At 53.5% G+C, this 18671-nt stretch overlaps 1 protein-coding gene across 1 annotated transcript; it reads right to left on the bottom strand.

Annotated features, from left to right (window-relative positions):
* Window positions 1-876: 876 nt before the first annotated feature.
* MYBPH (myosin binding protein H) lies at window positions 877-12147 on the bottom strand. The gene is made up of 11 exons (XM_049832184.1): window positions 11611-12147; window positions 11236-11370; window positions 9149-9316; window positions 6466-6554; window positions 5241-5436; window positions 4761-4900; window positions 4452-4611; window positions 3443-3579; window positions 2817-3003; window positions 1626-1667; window positions 877-1046 (listed from the first exon to the last, which is right to left on the bottom strand). Exons 1-10 carry the CDS (start codon window positions 11891-11893, stop codon window positions 1657-1659), a joined length of 1506 nt encoding a protein of 501 aa, XP_049688141.1. The 5' UTR covers window positions 11894-12147; the 3' UTR covers window positions 877-1046; window positions 1626-1656.
* Between the last annotated feature and the right edge of the window lie 6524 nt (window positions 12148-18671).

The following is an 18671-nucleotide window of genomic DNA, read 5'->3' as shown; positions in this document are numbered from 1 at the left end:
TAGGCACTGCCTGGCTTTGCTCTCCAGTGGCACCAAGGGCAGGCTGGGCTCAGATCTGTGGATGCTCAGGCTGGATTTGCACCCACGTTTGCATTGCCAGGGCCTACAGAGATATGCCTTTCTCAGGACAGGATCTGGGTCTGGCCCCATGACCAGGCTGGCACAGGGCTGGGACAGCTCCTGCCCTCACCCACGTGCCAGATCTGTCAGCCCAAGAGGGAGGTTGTGCTGGCAGAGGAGGTACACCATGCTGCTGACCCCTGTTTAACGATGCACTTAGTCAACTTGATGGATCTGTCTGGGCTCTCTGTTAATAAACAGCATCTGACCTGAGCTGTCTCAGAGCTGTAAGTAACGAGTCATCTTTCTGCACATGAGCTATCAGTAGCTAATGGGGCCAATTACTCCTCCTCCGGATAACGCATCAACATGTCCTGCCCCTGCCGTGTCATGCCATGGGGAGGGGATGCTGGTGGCAGCTTGTGGCTGGATCACTGCATCACTGGCATGGATAAAGAAATTGCGCTTTGATGAAGAAGCATCAGCATGCCACAGTTCTGATGTTGCTATTATTTTTTTCCCCTCCTCAGCCAGAATCATTCTCCAGCTCCAGAAGGAAATTTTTCCCCATCCTCCTCCTTGTTGGGTTGCTTCTGGTTTAGTCATCTTTGTATGTGTTTTATAAGGCTGGCCCTTTCTTTCCAAGCTCAAAAACCATCTCGTCCACCCATGGTTTATTAGGATGCTATATGAACCCATAGCATCCCTGTCAGCTCTCTCCCCTCTACCTTCCCCCACCCAAACCAACCCCACAATAAGCAGGACAGAGTGGTTTGGGCTTTTTTATTAGGACCAAAGTCCCTCACATGGGCTTGTTTTATTGTGACAGCTAAGGACACATTCAGAGAAGACCATGCCATGGCAGGCTGAGGTGCAGGCCCCCCCTCAGAGCACTGCCAGGGAGGAGGCAGGCCAGCAGGCAGCAGAGGCCATGACCAGGAGCATCGCCATGTGCCATGCTACCGCACAGCAGCTGCAACATCCACCTGGGGTAAAGGAATGAGATCTGAGTCCTGTGAGGGCATCACTGCCAAGAGACCAGTGGTCAGGGATGAGATGGGAAACCACGCTCCAGCCATGGCTCTAGTGCAAGACAAACCCAGCCCAGCTCTTCCACCCTCTCCTGCCCCACAAAATTCAGGTGCAACTCTTTAACTCTGCTTTTCTACCCTGCAGCCCCATTTCACACCCCTTTATAGCTGCCCCCAGCCCAGTACCTGACCCTTATGTGCATCCGACCCCTGGTGCCCCAGGTCTTTGAGCCCTGCCTACAAACTGGGGCTCTACCCACTGTGCTGCCCATGTGCCAGGCACACCAGTCTCCACATGCATCTTCATCCTCCTGGCCATATTTACAGCCCTCCCGCCACTTTGCAAAGGGGCAGGTTTCTCTCAGGCTCTGCAGCATCCCACCCCACCAGTGCATCTCCAGCCATGGGATGAAGAAGACCTGAGCTGGGTCTCCATCAGCAGGTGACAAGGGCTAATCCAGGACACTCAACCCACTCCATCCCTGACAAAGTGATCCACCCTCCCTCCATCCCGCAGCCCCAGCCCAAACCTACCTTGCTCTTCGTGTTGCCCTCCAATCTGTCCTCACTGGGGCACTGCAGGAGAGCATGGGAGATATAAACCCCCTGAACTCCCCTCATCTTACCCCCCTTTTGACTTCCAAAAGTGAGCCAGGGCATAACCAACCCCCTCATGTGTGCACACCAATGTGCACCTACCCACACCATCCCTGAACACACATGCTCCAAGCAATCACGAACACCACCATCACTGCCTGCTGCTGGCCGGCTTGCCTCCAGGATCCCAGCCTGGGTCACTCCTAGGTGCTTTGTGTCCCCAGCACAACGCCGAGCTCATCCTCCTGGCCGACTTCCCTATGTTGCCTGCATGGCTGCACTGACAGCCCTGCCTGCAGGGCAGCGTGGCCAGGGCTGGCTGGGTCAGTGCTCGCTGCACCAGCTGGGAGCCCTGGCACCAGCTGCCGCAGAGCCAAGCACTGACCCCGTGCCACGCTGGCAGCCCTGTAGCTTCAGCAGGGACCGAGGGTGCGAGGCACCTGCTGGATTGGAGCCCTGCCTGCGTGGGAAGTAGGGCAGCGCGTGTCTTGGGGCAAGCATGTGCTGAGAAGCCACAGGAGGAGAAATAATAAAAACTACATGTGTCTAAGGATACACTGTCACTTGGGGAACATGCATGTGGGCATGCACCCTCCCACATGCCAAGGCAGGTCTACAGCACGCAGGGGAGGCATCTGCAGGGAGCAAAGCGGGGCACCTCCATGCAAGGGCTGGACTGGGTGCTCTGCTGAGACATGGAAATGTGAGCTGGAAAGTCTGGGCAGGATCCCGAGACATAAATCAGAACAACCCAGGTGCGAGTGGAGGGGGTTCAGTGCAGCCCCCACACGCATGGCTTGTGGATAGTTTGGGACACAAGTGCTGGTAGACACAGTGAGGAGCAAGGAACTGTCCCAGCCTCCACCAGCACCTTTGGTCCTTTGGCTCTGCAGTTTCTGGTTTCCTTCCCGTTTTTTGGCCATGAATGAGGGAAGGCAATTTCAAGATGCTTCAAGACCATAAACCCAAGAAGCCCGAAGATCCAGCTCTACAGGGCTGCCCAGCGTCCTTAGGCTCCCCCATCACCAGGATCGACACAAAACAGGGATGAACCACACCATTGTGAAAGTAAGAACACGAAAAGGCAGGCAAGGAGACATGCTCCTCTATATCCTCAGCCAATCTCACCTTTCACATCAAGTTTGCAGTCTACTGAGGCTTCTCCCAAAGGGTTCACAGCTTTGCAGGTGTAGATGCCCCCATCGAAAGGGCTGGGCTTGCGGATTTCCAGGGAGCAGACGCCCTGCTCTATCATCGCTATATATTTGGGGTCTTCCCGTATCTCCATCTGATTTTTCATCCAGATAATTTTGGGCTGGAAGGAAGCAGGATTTATTTATTTGTTTAAGGCAGGGAGAGAAATGAGAAATCTAACTGGCCCCAAAGTGCAGCCACCTCCCTCTGCCTTTGCCTTGGCCCTGCCTGCAGCTGGTGGCCATGGTGGGATTCACAGTCAGAAGTAGTTTGAAGTGCTAAATCTCCCATTCTTGAGCCCTAACCACTGCTCCACACTTCCTTGCCCAGTGCAGAAGGACAAAGGACATGGCTTGAATTAAGACCAATCTCCGATCTCCATGCAGAAACACCCCAAACTTGCCCCATTATGACTCAGAGGGCAGCTGCAGCCCCCTAACCTCATCCAACCCTAGCCAAACATGGCCAACCATCTCCCAACACCTCCAGCCACCTTGCAAAAACCCCACTGGTGGCTGCCCACATGTGGAGGCAATGCTGTCCATGGAGGAATCACTGACCTGGGGGAAGCCCCGGACGCAGCAGAAGAGATGTGTGCTGTAGCCCCGGGTGGTGGTTCGGTCTGTCAGGGGCTGGGTGAACTTTGGAGGCTCCATCATGTCCCGTTGGGGGATCTTCTCTGGCTGGTAAGCAGTTTCTAAGAAAATAATTAATTCTAGGTTGAGGCAGAGCTCAGGCTCCTGGGCTCACCAGCACATGGTCACAGGGATTCAGCCCAAGGTACCCCAAAATACATCTGCTCCCTCATATAACAAGCCAGACAGCATCTAGCCTGAGCCGAGGACCTGGCCTTCAGCTCAGACCAGCCCTGTCTATAAATTCCTTCTCATCCAACCATGCCATGTTAGTGCCCAGTCCCTGTGGGGGACAGGGAAGATGCCAGTCTACAAACCAACACTGTGATTCATGCTATGTGCAGCATGTCAGATCCAGTTCAGGCACCTCTCTGGATCTCCTACTCCACCCCCCCCACCCCCACCCCCAAATTTCAGTGCACAGAAATAGGAACTGGAGATAAGCTCTGCAGGTGGCAAAGACCCCAATTCACTGTGTGCTACCAGGGAGCAGGATGGAAATAGATGGAGGAAGAATGGGGGTGAGGGATACTGGTTTGGAGATTTGGCCCTGAGATGGATGACTGCAGCGGTCTCTTCCTCTGCTGGCCCTGAGCTGCAGGGCCAAGGCCAGGGCTGTTCCTCACCCCTCCTGGCTCCTGCTTCAATCTCACCCCAGGGATGTCCATGCCTTGATCCCTCCTGGGGGGCTGACCATGGCACAAGCCTTCCCCAAAGGAGAAAGGAGGGGTAGAAGGAGGGCAGGGGACCTCTGGACCTCGGCCTTGGGAATGCACAGCCTGACCCCTGCAGGTCCCTGTAGGACCCCTGATGTCCTGGGGACCAGCCCAGCAGCAGCACCACAACACCAAGGAAGTCCCACTAACCCCAATGGGGACAAGACACTTCTTGCCCACCACCACCCCCAACCCCTTAGCCACGGCCTTGTCCCCACTTGTCTTCTCGATGTGGGCCACTCCAGAGGTGACGGCTGCTTTCTCGCTCAGCCCACAGGCATTTTCCGCAAACACCCGAAAGGAGTAGGTATTGCCAATGATGAGGTCAGAGATGGTGCAGCTGGTGCGGGTGCAACGCTCCAGCACCGTGAACCATTTCTGGGAGAGAAAAAAAAGAGTGGTGAGGAAAGGCAGGTTGTCCAAAGGATGGAGAAGGTGTGGGGGGAGACAGGGGTGTGCAGCTCCCCCTTTCCCATCAGGGCATCCTCAGCATCAGGGCATGGGGGCCCAGGAGCGTGCAGACTCACCCCACTCTTCTTGTCTGACTTCTGCACCACGTAGCCCTTGATCTCAGAGTTCCCATTGTCCACTGGTGGGGTCCACTCCAGGGCCACATTAAAGCCCCACACATCCACCAGCTTCAGGTTCTGGGGGGGGCCCGGTGGCTCTGCAAATACAAACCCTCACAGGGTGGCATCCTAATTTGCTCCCCCCACATTCTGTGCCTTGACCATCCCTTGCACCTCACTTTTAATCTCGTCTTGCCCTGTTGCAGCACACAAGGGATGAGAAGCTGTGATGGGCACAGGCTGGCAGAAACCCTGCATCCCCAACCAGAGTTGTTCACCTCCATGATCCTGGAGAAGATCCCACTGGAAGAGGGACCCCAGAGTCCCTTGCCTTGTTGCTGGCCCTGTCCCATCCCACCCAGAACAAGAGCTATCCCCCAACCAAGGGGCAGAAATGAGCCCCAGAGTGACCCTGCAGGATCCCATCCCCAGCCTTACCAATCACTCGGATGTCGAGAGTAGCCTTGTCCTCCGCTCCATTTATCCGCACGGTGAGCTCGTACTTGCCCGAATCGCTGCGCTGCGCCTCACGGATGTAGAAGATGGTGTCCTTCTGTGTGTTGCGGATGTTGATCCGGCTGGTGTCCAGGGGCTGGTTCCCCTTGGTCCAGATCACCTCAGGCTGTGGCTTTCCCTGGAGCAACCCCCACAGGCAGGTTAGGAGCCGCTTGAGCACACGGTCCCAATGGATCCTGCTGGGAAGGACGGGTGGGCAGAGCCACCCTGCTTTGTTCAGGCAGCAGTGGCCTGGATACAGCCTCTCCCATCCAGCAGTCCCCAGGGAAGAAACTACTGCCAATCCCTGCCAGCCCCACTGATGGGAAGCCATCAGACTTCAGGGATGATGCTTGAACATGCTGGTCCCCCAAAGTCCTCATGGAGCAAGCCCAGCTTTACTTGCCCAGGGCATTGCAGGCAGAGCTGTGCTCCTGTTACCCAGGCACTGAGCCCAGGTTCAAACCCAGCAGCAGCGCCCTGAATTCATCATCCAGTGCCAATTCATGCCTGGAGCGTGGCCAGCACAGGCTCCCAACTGCCTATGACACATGGCATGGACATGTCCTTCATCTCAGGGGCAGCTTTCTGCCCCTCATTTCCCCCTGCTTGGTCAGCATGTTTCAAGGCTGGTTTTCTCCATCCCAGATGCCGTGGTAGAGATGCTTTAGTGATGCCCCAGACAGTATGCGATAGATCAGTTGAGGAGAAGACCTCCAGCTTGGCCCACCAGTGTCAGCATGACTCCCCTCATCACATAGCTCTGGGGCTGCCCTGCTCCAAAGACAGCTTCTGTCCCCAAGGGGACCCCCACTGTTGTGCTGTGGGGTCCTGTGGTATGTGGCCAGATCCCTGCCAAGCTCGGCCAGGAGCACAAGCTGAACAGGGCTCATGGGTTGAGGCAGCAGCAATTAGCTAGCCCATGCTCTAGTGTGTTTGGGGTTGTCCCACTGCCAACTCCATCAATAAAGACAAAGCAGAAGAAAAATGGGAGCACAGCAGGAATGGGAGAGAGGGTCCCATCCCATCTCCCACCCTTAGCCCATGAGACCAGGACAAGCCAGCCCACAGTTGGCCCCAGGCATGTCACGGTGGCTAGAAAAGTCACTGCAGAAGCTAATCTGCAATGAAAAAGCCTGGGGGATTAAATCCCAAATTGTCCACCTACCTGGAAAGGGATCATCATGTTCACGGCATCCCCAACATGCCTGACATAAGTCTGCCGCAGATGACGGGGCATGCGGATCCTCGGGAGCTCTGGGGACCAGAAAGTCATGCTTTGGGGCCAAGGAAATCACAGCTCCCAACTGACTGACCCACCCCACATATCCACTTGCTTGGCCATCAAGAAATCCCACCCAGAAACATGGCCGCCTCTTCCCTCTCATCTCCTGGACAGTGCTTGCTTCCCTGCAGGGCCATGCCAGCCTACCACACTGCCTGCATCCCAAAATTATATCCATCCTTGAGATACCAGGTCACCAACCCAATGGCCCTGATGGACCATTCACCCCCTTCATTATAGCCAGGACATGGAGACCAACAGGTGCTTAACCAGAAGAACCACAGCACAGCCTACATGGTAGCAAGGCAGAGGACAGCATCTCCCAATTAGGAAATAGTCTCCCCCAGCTCAGAAAGCAGACCTTCCAGAGGCACACAGCCAAACTTCCAGCAAGGACAAGGCTCACCAGACCTCCACCTTCGCTGTGCGCTCAAGGCTATTGAGAGACCAAGGTGGTGCATAGTTACTCACAGCAGAGCTGTGAAAGCCCCAGGCTTAAAACGAAGGCTAACGTCCCCAAGGGAACATAACAAAGATAAGCAAAAAACCACTGGAGAATGCTGATGGAGTGTGTGTCTCCTTCCTGGGGTGAAAATAGCAGCCATGTAACCCTACCGGCTCAGTGCCACTCAGTGATCCTTTTGGAGAGGCATTGGGTTTACGTGAGCCCCTCATAAAAGAGTTGTGTGTCTCTGTCTGGATTAAACGTGCTGGAGCTTAGCTCTGGGGAGGGGGCACAGACAGAATTAAACCAGGACTGAGCGATGGCTAAACAGCTGTGAGCATGAAACGACAGTGGTGGGCTGGGGAGGGCAGGGACATGCCCGGGGGATCCCAGATGGCCCCACCAACAGCTGAGACGGTCCCTCCTCTGCTCATGCTGCTATTCGCTCCAGGGATCCATGCATCGATGCTGCCACTTGGGATCATCAGTCTCAGCAGGGCAGAGAAACCTGACCTCGATGGAGGAATGTTAATTCATGGGTGTTTTCCCCAGTTCACGCGTGCCTTGCTTAGCTGGAGAGGGCTGGCCGAGGTCATCAGTGGCCCAGGTGACATGCTGTCAGGGGTGGGAAGACATTTTTCCTGCCCCAGCTCCCTGCAAAACATGACTCCCACACCAAATCTTTATCTGATTTCTCCTTGTCTCTCTCCGCTTCCCAAACCCACTCATCCCACCTGTTTTTAAACTCTCTGCTGTCCGTATTGCTGCTATTTAAAATCCCTTGTGATGCTATAAATGAACTGGTGAGAGGTACAAAATGCAGTCCCGAATAAAATGTGAAGACCAGAAGGTAGAAGATGGGGCAGAGATGAGTGGACTCGTGCACCCGACACACACCAGCACCACTGGAGTGGACATGGGGAGGCAGAGGGACACTGAGGGCTAATTTGCTCTTCAGCAAAGCCAGGCAGTGTGCATAGGGCTGTATTTCAAATGAAATGCAAAAGTAGGCAACTGCTGTTTGCTGATGAAGAGTTTCAATTAGCAAAAAGAAAAGAGAGAAGAAAAAATACCCATTGATGTGGAACAGGAGCAAGTTGTGCATGTGTCTTTCAGCTCTTTGGGTTTTACACCTCTCAGCTGGTACACAAGGCAGGGACAAAGCTCAGGCAGCAGGGACAGGGGGTTTGAACTGGTGGGTGCAGCATGGGACTAAAGTGGGTAACACAAGCTGTGTATTTGGCATATCATGCCAGTCTTCCATGCCTCAGTTTCCCCAGTCCCACAAGGTATGGTGGGATGCCTTTGAGATCTGGAGGTGAACATGGCAGCAGACACCAACGACTAAGACATGTTCACCTCCTCCGAGCAGACTGAGAGAATGGACCCTGCAGGACCCTTTCCAGATGCTGATAGCCTTCTCCAAGCCTTTTCCTATAAAAAGCTGATGGTTCCTGGAATAACTTTTGTTATTATTATTACTGTTTTTAAGCAGCTGAAAAATCCAATGTGTTCTTTGAGTAATAGGAAAACTTGTGCATTAATAATTCCTTGTAAAGGGAAAATAAGTCTATATTTGCTGTTTGATAAGTGAAAACCAGCCTTGCAATCATACAGCAGCCTCAGCACATTCACAGCACCCCAGGAGGAATGCAAGTCTTGCTAAGCATGGGAGCAAGTCATTCATTAGCGAGTTCAGCATGATTAAAGTTCCCATCCTCCAGACTACCAGCTCTTGACTTTCCTTAGCTAAATAAACAAAGCTGTCCAATGTGTATGTGATGGCATATTAGAGATGTAAGCACAGCCAAGAAGAGGAGATGTGCTGAAAGTGAGACTGTTCGGGGCCTCTTGCAATGAAATGGGAAAATGTGGCTCTGCATTTTGAGTCCTTCACCACCAAATCTTCACCATTTGCAAGATCAGTGTCTTGAGGTTGGGAAGCTACTCCATCCCACCCCAAGGGAATTGGACACAGTTATTGAGAATAACAGCTCAGTCAAAGGCTGGATTGTGATGTGTGAGCGGGCAGAGGCTGCTCAGGCTGCAGTGATGGACTGTGGTTTCTTTGTACTGCTGACAAAGCACATGGGAATTATGCGTGGCAGGAGCAGTACTTACGGAGGATCTCTCTGATGAGGACTGGTTGCTCCAAAGTAGCCGGGACACTGGCGCCGCTGGCGCTGAGAGCCTTCACCCGTACGTGGATCTTGTCACCAGAGCTGAGGTCCTGGATTGTGTACCGGGTGGAAAGAAAAGGCTCCTTGTTCGCAGCTGTCCAGTCTGTACCTACAATGAACCCAGCAGAACACTGCAGGTGTGCAAAGGCGCACACCCCAAACAGCAGGATCAAGCCACAGGGGATGAAACCCAGAGGCAAAGAACCCCTTCCTTGCAAAGGCTGAATGATTTGGGGCAGCAGCAGAAGAAGTATTTTAGGGAGGTTGGCCACCCCACCCTGCCAAGGAGAGTGGGGTATGAAATGCTAGCAGAAGCTCAACTGTTAAGCAGGAGGCTATTTGCAAGTAAGAAAAGGCATTAGGCCAGCAAACATGGTCCCTGCTGACCTTCCAGGTGCATTTCTGGAAGTAGTTAAGATCCTTTGACCACCCTGCCAGACAGTCTGCTCCTCTTACTGCCCCAGGATAACTCACTGGGGCTCACCATGTTCCTCAGCACATCCTCCACATTGGGCAAGGTCTGCTCATCACCTGGCACCAGCCAGCTAGACCTCTCCAACTGTTCTTCCTGCCTGGAAGGGGTATCTCAAACTCACTCCACAGCCAAGAGGTAGATCTTCCACATCAGGCAGCTAAGACAGCCTTGCAATGTGCCAAACGTCTTAAGAGGTTTCTCAGTTAGAAAACAGACTGCCCCAATCACCAAAGAACTGGGTGTCCCAGGCGGGCAACTAGAGCAACCCACGTGTGCCAGTTTGCTAAGCCACCATGTGCAGCCTCAAACCAAGAAGATTTTCCCATCAATTGCATCAGACCAGCCAAATCCCACCAGCTCCTCTTCCCTTCACCACTGACAGCACTCAAACCAGCCCTCACTCAATTGTCACCATATTTTAGCCAGCCAGGGTCTTGCACCAGCCCAATTACAGCAGTCACAGAGCCCATGTGGTTATCACTGAATGACTAGAGATCTCCTGTCACTCAGCCAAGCCCAAAGCAAGCTAGGAGAGCATCCAAAACTGTGACCTTTGGGTAGCTGTCAGCCAGCATCCTCCAGGAACGGCTGCATCTTTCCTTGTCCCATGCAAGGGCTTCCTCATGCATCCCATCCAGCCATGGACACCTCCCCAATCCCCAGTCCAGTGATGAAAGACTCCCACAGCCAAACGTGTTGATTGTGCCTGGCACAAGCTAAACAGCCAAGGGTCATAGATCAAGTTCCCCAAGGCCCACCTGGGTCTCCAAAACCACTCCAACCTCATGCAGCACCCAGACCACCAGCCCCAGCCTCCCCTTGCAGATCACCCCAGCCACACAGGTCATTCACTTTCACCCCAAAGCCAAGCAGGGCTTCAAGACAGTGCCCAAAACACAAGTCTTATCCATCTACCCCATTCTACCAACCAGCAGTGCAACTGGAGAACCACACATAATTGTTGCCACCCAGCAGCTAACCGCCATCCACCATGGCCATCCTCCTTCCAGGCATCTCAAGCCCCATCTTGCTTGGGCAGGGCTTGCCTGCTGATGCATGTCAGCCCCTCTTGTGCTGCCCAGGATGCTTTCCTCCCTTACCCTCCCACTTTATCCCCATTCCTTCTGCACTTCATTTTGGTCAAACATGGGAGAATTGCATCTTCTTCCTCCTGAGGTCTTGCATCACCATCCCAACCCCAAGTCTCTGCAGAGCTGGAGTTCATCAGAGACCATCTTCAATAGGTATGCTGGTCTCTCCTCCACCCTATAGCTGGACAGGGTAGTGACATTAAACCCAGTTCAGCCCCCCACTAAAGACATCACTACTATCTGAAGCCAATGGGAAGCCCCTCTCCTCCACAGAAAAAAAAAACCAAACCAAACCAAACCAAAACAAAAAAACCCCAACCATTTAAAATTAACTCATTTGGGCAAAGAAAGGGAAATGGTGCCCAGGGAAACACGCTGCCAGGTTCTGCCCAGCTCTGTCACATGCCTCTGCAGCAACACACCAGCTCTCCATGCTTACAAGGCAGGAAAGACCAAGCCTACTTCCATCTTTGCAGATCTCCACCACATATCCATCCAGGCCTGAATGGCCTGTCTGCTCCGGAGCTTTCCAGGTCAGCGTAACTGAGTTTTCACTCACTTCTTCCACAGCCAAGGACAAGGGGGAGCTGGGCGGCTCTGTAACAAACCCGCAGTGGTGAGGACAGGCTCTTGAGTACAGGGGCTGTTGGAGGGCAATCACTCAACCTCCATCTTGGTCTTCAGCCCCCCCATCCTCTTAATCCCCCACGCCTATCCCACTGCAAAAATATCCTTGATGACTTCACCTATCTGTCCCTTCACCCCAGCACCCCCACATGCCCCCTCCCAGCCTTGCATATCTCCCCTACCTACTTCAGTGCCCAGTCCTGTCCTCACCTGCCTTTGGTTTCTCAGGCTTAGGTTCAGGGGCTGGGGCTTGGGGTTCAGCTGGAGGAGCCGGGGGACCTTCTTCAGTGGCTGGAGTCACTTCTGCCACGGGGACAGGAGCAGGCTTGTCTGCGGGGGCTGTGGGCTGCTCCATGGCAGGAGGATGCTCAGGGGCTGGGGGCTCTTCAGCAGCTGGGGCTGGTGCTGATTCTTCCTTTGGGGTTGGCACTGGCTCTTTCTTCGGAGCTGGTGGAGCTGGCTCTGTGGCTGGAGGTGTGGTTTTGCCAGTCATTGCTGCAAAGCCTGGGGGCTGGGGAAGAAGATATTTCGGGGTCTCTGCTCCGGGATGTCTGCTCTGTTTCAGGGTCCCTGCCCCAGACTAAAAGTCTCTCCTTCAGATCTGGGATCTCAACTCCGAAGTTGGGGTCCCTGCTCTGGACCAGGCGTCTCCACTCTGAACGGACGGTCTGTGCTCCAGGACGGCTGTGCTGGGAGGGGGGAACCAGGTCACTGAGCCAGAACAGGGGCTGGGAGATTTTTATAGGCTTCGGCTGGCACTTGTCACCTCCCTGCAAACCAATATGCCTGCGCAGGCGGAGACCGCCAGGAATAGCCACCCAGGACCTGCACATTCAGCAGCACACCCCTACCCCCTCCTATGGGACTGCAGCACATGGTCCTGCCCCCCCACCCCCACCCACCATCCCCCCAGGCTCACGCAGGACTGGGAAAGCCAGGGCCAGGTCACCTTTCTTTGGGGACATGGCTCCTGTCCCCAGCACCAACACCCCTCTAGCTAAGGGCTTCCCAACCCCTCCACTGCCACCTCCTCAGCCACCCACTGACACCCCAAGTCCTCCCCCTAGCCTCCCCATTGACCCTGCACCCCACGTGCCTTCCCCCAGCTGCTGCATTAACATCAGACCCCCTACCCCAATCCTCCCTGTTAATCCTGCATTAACCCCCCAAACCCACCTGCTCCCCACCATGTCCTGCCATAGTCCCTGCTGTAACCCTAGACCCCTCTGCTCCTCCCATGTCCACCCTCAGCCTCCACCTCAATCCCAAAACTGTTGAGGTTGGAAAACAACTCTTGGGATCATCTGGACCAACCCAGCTGCTCACACCACTGATGCACATTCCTGGAGAAGATTAATCACTAGCCAGCCCTATGCCATGTCCTCCAGCCTCTGCCCTGCCCATTCAACCAGGACCTTGTCCATGGAGTCTGGTCACCCCAGGACTTGTGACTGACCACCCTTCTGTTAGCCCTCAAACTCAGATTTGCCCCAAAGCCCCTCACTGACCCAGGAAAGTTGCATTATTCCTATAGGATATAACCCTGCTCACCCTCTGCCTGTCCTTTTTTTCCTCACTTGCCATGCTATATGCATGACATGCTACTAAAAATGTCTCCATAACCTAGGGTTTAATTCCTCAACCTTCCTCAAATTTGAGTTGGCAGAGCATTTTTTCCTGTTCCTCAGCTACTTGCCTGCCTCCAGGCATGCTGCTACGGAGGAGCCAAGCAAGACCGGCTCTCTTGAGCATTGGTCCAAAGGCTCACAGTTTCGTGCTCCCCGGGAAACACCTCCAAACATGGACATCAGGGTCAAGAGGTATCTCTGAGACAGCCAGAGCATGAAGCTGTTTACTCTGACAGGGCCAGATGATCTGAGCTTTGCTAACAAGGGGGTGGTTTTCCAGGTGGGGGGAGCTGTGGTCACCCAGGAAGGGGAGGGAGAGAAGAAAAAGCAAAACCCCATTGGCCAGGCTGTTCTTTAAAGGGATGGTGACATCCCAAAAAAGAGCCACAGGGCTCTGAGGGATGCATCCCAGCTGGAGCAGGAGGCATGGACTGGGTGGGAAGAGGGAATGGGGAGAGGAGGCCGGGGCAGCAATGCTGGGTCTTTGGTCCATCAGGGTCTCACAGGGGTGCTGGGCTTGGCCAGACACCAAGCTCAGCTCCTTGCTGCAAGACAGCAACAGGCAAGCACTGATAGTTGCATGGAGGCATCGTCCCAAGGACCCCTGCCCATGGTGCTCTACACAGACAGACAGCAAGACATGCAACTGCCGATCTCCAGAAAGAGCACAAAGGAGACCCCGCACTTTCTGCTAGCCCTGTTCCTCCTGTAAGCTGAGAAGAAAGCTCATCACAGCCACCAGCCTTGCAAGTCACATGGGGATCAGGTAACGTGAGTGCAAACCTGGTCCCCCATGGGCTCTGATCCTGCCTGGAGGCTGCAGCCTGGCAGCATGACCCCCCTTCTCCAGGGAGGGATATTTTTTCTCTCCTGGTTATTTCAGAAACAGCGTTTGGCAGCAGGATGAAGCCAGGACACCAAGAGATGGTATCAGTATCTCAGGGAGGGCATGTTTCCTCCAAAACTATGTGATAACCCAGATGTTCCTTGATTTCTTTCACCAGTGAGGAGGAATATGACTAATAAAGGCTCCTCCTTCCCCAAAATACCTTTGGGATGCCTGAGGGATGAGCTCCCTTAGGTAGGAGAGGGTGAGATGGGGTTCCTGGCCGTTTCTGCTCCCTGCAGGCCATGGACAGGTACTCGCAGTCCCTCCCACTCCCTGGAGCAGCTTGGAGTGGCTCAAACTTGCCAAGTGGGTCACAAACCAGAAGATTTTCTGCAGCAGCTCCAGCAAAAGAGAACACAGCCCTGGTCTCCAGCACAGCTATGTAGGGCTAAGGGACACTGTCTGTCTGTCCTTCTCCAGCTGCCTTTGGCTCCCTGGTAGGTCTGGCATCCAGAGGGAAGGATTGGAGAAGCCCTGGTTTCTCCATATCTTGATCCACAGGGATTTCATCCTGTCTTGGATGGTCTTCGCATCTCCTTGACCCCTCAGCATTCACATGGCCCATGCCTTGATGTCTTTTTCCATCAGCTTACAGGTGGCCACCTCCAGACTCCCACAACCATCAACCCTGCTCAGAAGTCTTCTGTGTGTCTTTCCCAAAGGCAATCATGATGCCTAATCTAAACCAAAATGCTTTGCAAAAAGCAAGTTTCTTTTGATTATGTGTTAAGAAAAAGCAATTTAAAGAGCTCGGGGAAAAAAAAAAAAACAAAAAACCCAAAAAAACCAAAACCACCAATACCAAAACTCTAGTTCATAAGGAAACGAGCACTCAAATTTCTCTCCTATTTCAATTCAACTGCGTGCACTTGAAAATTAAACACCCCAGGAAAAGAACACCAATGCAATTTTTTCACTTGAAGTTCTTGATTTGAACAAAACTTGAGTTTTTCAACCTGCTCGATGATGTTTAGATGCTGGTTTTGCTGTTGACTCACAGGATGACTCATAGGTTAAGACCAAGTGAATCAACATGGTTTATCATCCAAACTTATCTGGGCCATGTTACTGTAGTATATTGGCATCTTGTTTATTCACGCATTGCTGGCAAGACCACTGTATGTTGAGCAAACTCAAGCATGGAAACACTACACTGCCTGCTGTAGATGACAAAGGCATCATGGCAGGTTGCCAAAGTCCAAAGTCAAAGGGTTTCCTTTAGGGACCAGACTCAGGAGCCAAAGGTTTCATTACCCATCGTGATGGCTTCACTTGTGGATGCACAACGGGGAGGAAGAAACTGCTCCCATGGAGTCATTACACCAACAAAGATTGGAGCAGGGTGTCTGAGCCTCCTAACTTTGGGGTGAGGGAACTAAAATGAGTCTGGCATTGAAAACAAAATTAAATGCCCACTGATGTGATTCCTCCACCTCAGCAGGCAACTGGGAGGGTTGAACATTAAAATGTTAGTGACAATTTAAACATCAACACATTTTTTTGCCTGCAACTCCAAATATTTCAGGAATTAGCTGAAATACTGGGTATTTGTGTTTTCAAGTGAGAAAAGATCTCTTCTCTACAGGAGGCAGATACTTTTTATAAATTGGTTTTGACCCACATTTCCAGCCCACTGCACCATTGTTATGTTGCCTTACTTGTCTTCCAGGTAAAATACAGGTCTAAATAACAAGAGCCTCATTTCTTCATTAAAGGATCAGATCCTCCTCATACCACTGTTATTCAAACCCCCCAAAACATACATCATGATCATCTTTCAGCTGAGCTTATTGACGGGACTGCACTGCAAAGAGATAAATTTGGCTGTACCTCAAAAGCATCAGGTCTACCTGTTCACCCAGATTTGCCAGTTTAGGAAATTGCAGCATCAGAGATCTGCTAGGTGGGATGGGGAAGAACCTCAGCAACACCTTTGCCCATCATGGCAGCTGGTGTGTCAGTGTGGGAAGACAGAAGGTGCCTCCGACAGCTGGGGCAAACCCTGGAGACTTTCAGAGATTAGGCCCATGCCCTGAACAGGGCTCCAGGATTAGACAGGAGGTGATGAGACCTTCCCACTTGCACATCGTAAAGCAAAGCAGAGATGCCAAAGGCACAGAATAAACAAAGGGCCAGTGTCATCAGGGTGGGAAGGGCTCCTTGAAGCTGTAACGTCCTCTGCGCTCGTCCCCTCTTGCTCCTGTCCCCATGAACATCTCTGGAAAGCCCGGTGGGTTCTTTGCACTCCAGGAGGACTATGAAAGCAGCAGGGTGGATGTCACATGTGGTTACCTGGGCCACCACTGGTTCTGAGTATGGCATCATGAGGTCCTTGGCACCAGTGATGTGCTTCACCAGGGCAGAGGACAGAGCCAGGCTGAAGGGATGGTATCACAGGTGTCAACAAGGAGCAGTGACCCACAGCCTGTATCAGGGCAGGGAAGGGGACACCAGGGACTGACAGTGTGCTGTCCCCATTGCCAACCCCAGCAGGATATATTCAAAGCCACCCAACAGGAGAGAGCAAGAACCATCCCCACCTCCCTATGGCCACATCCAGCCCTTGCACACATAGTGTGGACTGTGAGTCCATGGGAGACACCACAAATGGCCAGAAAAATGCCCAAACCCCCTGGATTTCAGCAGAAAGGAGGTGCTCAAACTCCTTTGGGGGAGGATATTGCTGCCAGTTACTGATGCAGCTAGAGATGGTTCCTGTGAGTGGCTGTCCCCTTCTTTCAGCTGCTTCCCCGCTCCTGCCCTTGCCTGTCCCCTCTCCAGGAGGGGTTAAGTCAGACCTCCAGAAAACCAAGGAGGTCATATGGAGAACACACAGTGGCCCACTGCAAATGCCAGCAGGGCTGAGGCTCAGGGCAGCTCAGCGCCCTGCCTGCCCTGTCACAGCTCCCCAGCTCCCAGCAGCATTTCCAGCCTCCGTGTCACCACGATATTCGCAGCGCGCTGAGTCAAGCAGCCGGGACAGGCAGCAGGTGGGCTGGGACATAGGCAAGATTTCCATTTTGTGTGTTGCACGCAAGCAGACACTTACTTCACCCTGAAGCAATGACTGCAGGCCGGGGCCGAGCTGGGACATGGGCTTGAGGCCTCACCCAAACCCCCCCCCCACCCCCGGAGTAGTGCCTGTTGCAGTGCTGCCCTGGGGCAGGAGTTTTAAGCAAGTATTGCTGTAAAATGTCCTTGTCTGGTCTAGAAAACACAACCAGGCAATGAAGAGACATCATCAGCAGTGTCTCTGAGGCCCTGTTGGGCATCCCTTGCCAGGCACAGAAGTAGTGTTCATGCAGCCCAGCCACACGCCACACGCTCTGGAGTTACTCATGTTGCATGGTTGGACATCAGCTCACACAACCAGCACTCAGTATCACCACAGTTTGATTCATAAAATCATCAATAATCCTTTCTTTGTCAAGAGAGTTGTCGAGCATTGGAACAGGCTGCCCTGGGAAGTGGTTGAGTCACCATCCCTGGAGGTAATTAAAAGACATGTAGATGTGATGCTTAGGGACATGGTTTGGTGGTGGGCTCGGTAGTGTTAGGTTAGTGGTTGAACTCAATGATCTTAAGAGTCTTTCCCAACCTAAATGATTCTCTGATTCTATGATCAGTCAGGGCATGCAATGGGTTCATCCACCACCAAGTCCCCCAGCATCGGCTCATGGAGCAGCACAGTGGGTGCCTACATCTGCAACCTGCCTGCTGGGATCAGGAGCTGCCGGCTGCAGGCAGGACTCATGGATGCAAACACCCAGAACCGACGGCCTCTGTGGGGTGTTATTTTGGGGCTGTGATGGGATAATTCTGCTCTAAGCTGCAAGCAGGAGAGAAATAGGGAAACCCATGCAGGCATGCCCCGATTTTGCCCGGTGTCTAGCTGGGAGCTGAGTCAGGGAGCTCAGTGCCAGCTCCGTGTCCTCTCCAGCCCATGGACAGCACTGCAGGGGAACAGGGGAAAATCCATCATGGAGTGGCATCACCTGCTGCCCCCAGCCAAAGTGGTCCCCACAGCGCTATGCACAGGGCCATCGCACATTGCAGCCACGGCACAAGGCGGACAGCAACCCTCCGATTTGGCAGCTGTGCAGGGCAGGAGCAGTGACCTCCAGCAGCTGCACCCAGGACTGGCCGGGACGGGATGTCATGGGCTGGCAGAAGCCCTCATGCACCTTGGCACTGCATCAGTCACCTCCCATGTCTCCAGCATCCAGAAGCAATGCCAAACCTGGGGCATTTCTTTGCCTTTGGTGGGGTTTTTTTTCCAATCTTGCCCTACCTCTGGGGCTGCCAGCAGGAGCTTACCTAGGCAGGCAGGCAGAGAGTCTCCAGGGGCTGAGCCCATGCCAGCCCCGCTGTCCTCAGCCTGCCAGGGGTCACCTCTACCAAGGGTTGGGGACAGCAGCTGGGGATGCCAATAAGGCTCTGTCACCACCTGCCCTGCCTGGTCCCGCTCTGCAGCAGGGAAAGGCTGCAAACTGCAGCTTGGGTTTTCCCTTCTGCATTAAAAGCCAGGTGGTCAGAAAGCCCTAAAATGTTGCAAGACACCTTTGCTATTTTATTCAGGACATTTAACACACAGCAGTTGCACCTGGGGCATGCAGCCACACACCTGACTGCTTCTGTCCCTGAGCTGGGGCAACCCTTGGGCCAGCAAGTGCAGAGCTGGGGAGCTCTGCAGGAGAAGGGGGAGGAAACAGCTCAGCCCTAGGCTCCACCAGCACCAAGGGCAAATTTCTTTA

This window comes from Accipiter gentilis, chromosome 29 (assembly GCF_929443795.1).
Source record: "Accipiter gentilis chromosome 29, bAccGen1.1, whole genome shotgun sequence".
NCBI classification, from domain to species: Eukaryota; Metazoa; Chordata; class Aves; order Accipitriformes; family Accipitridae; genus Astur; species Astur gentilis.
Note: the sequence above shows the minus strand (reverse complement) of the source record. Positions and strands in the feature narration are given on the sequence as shown.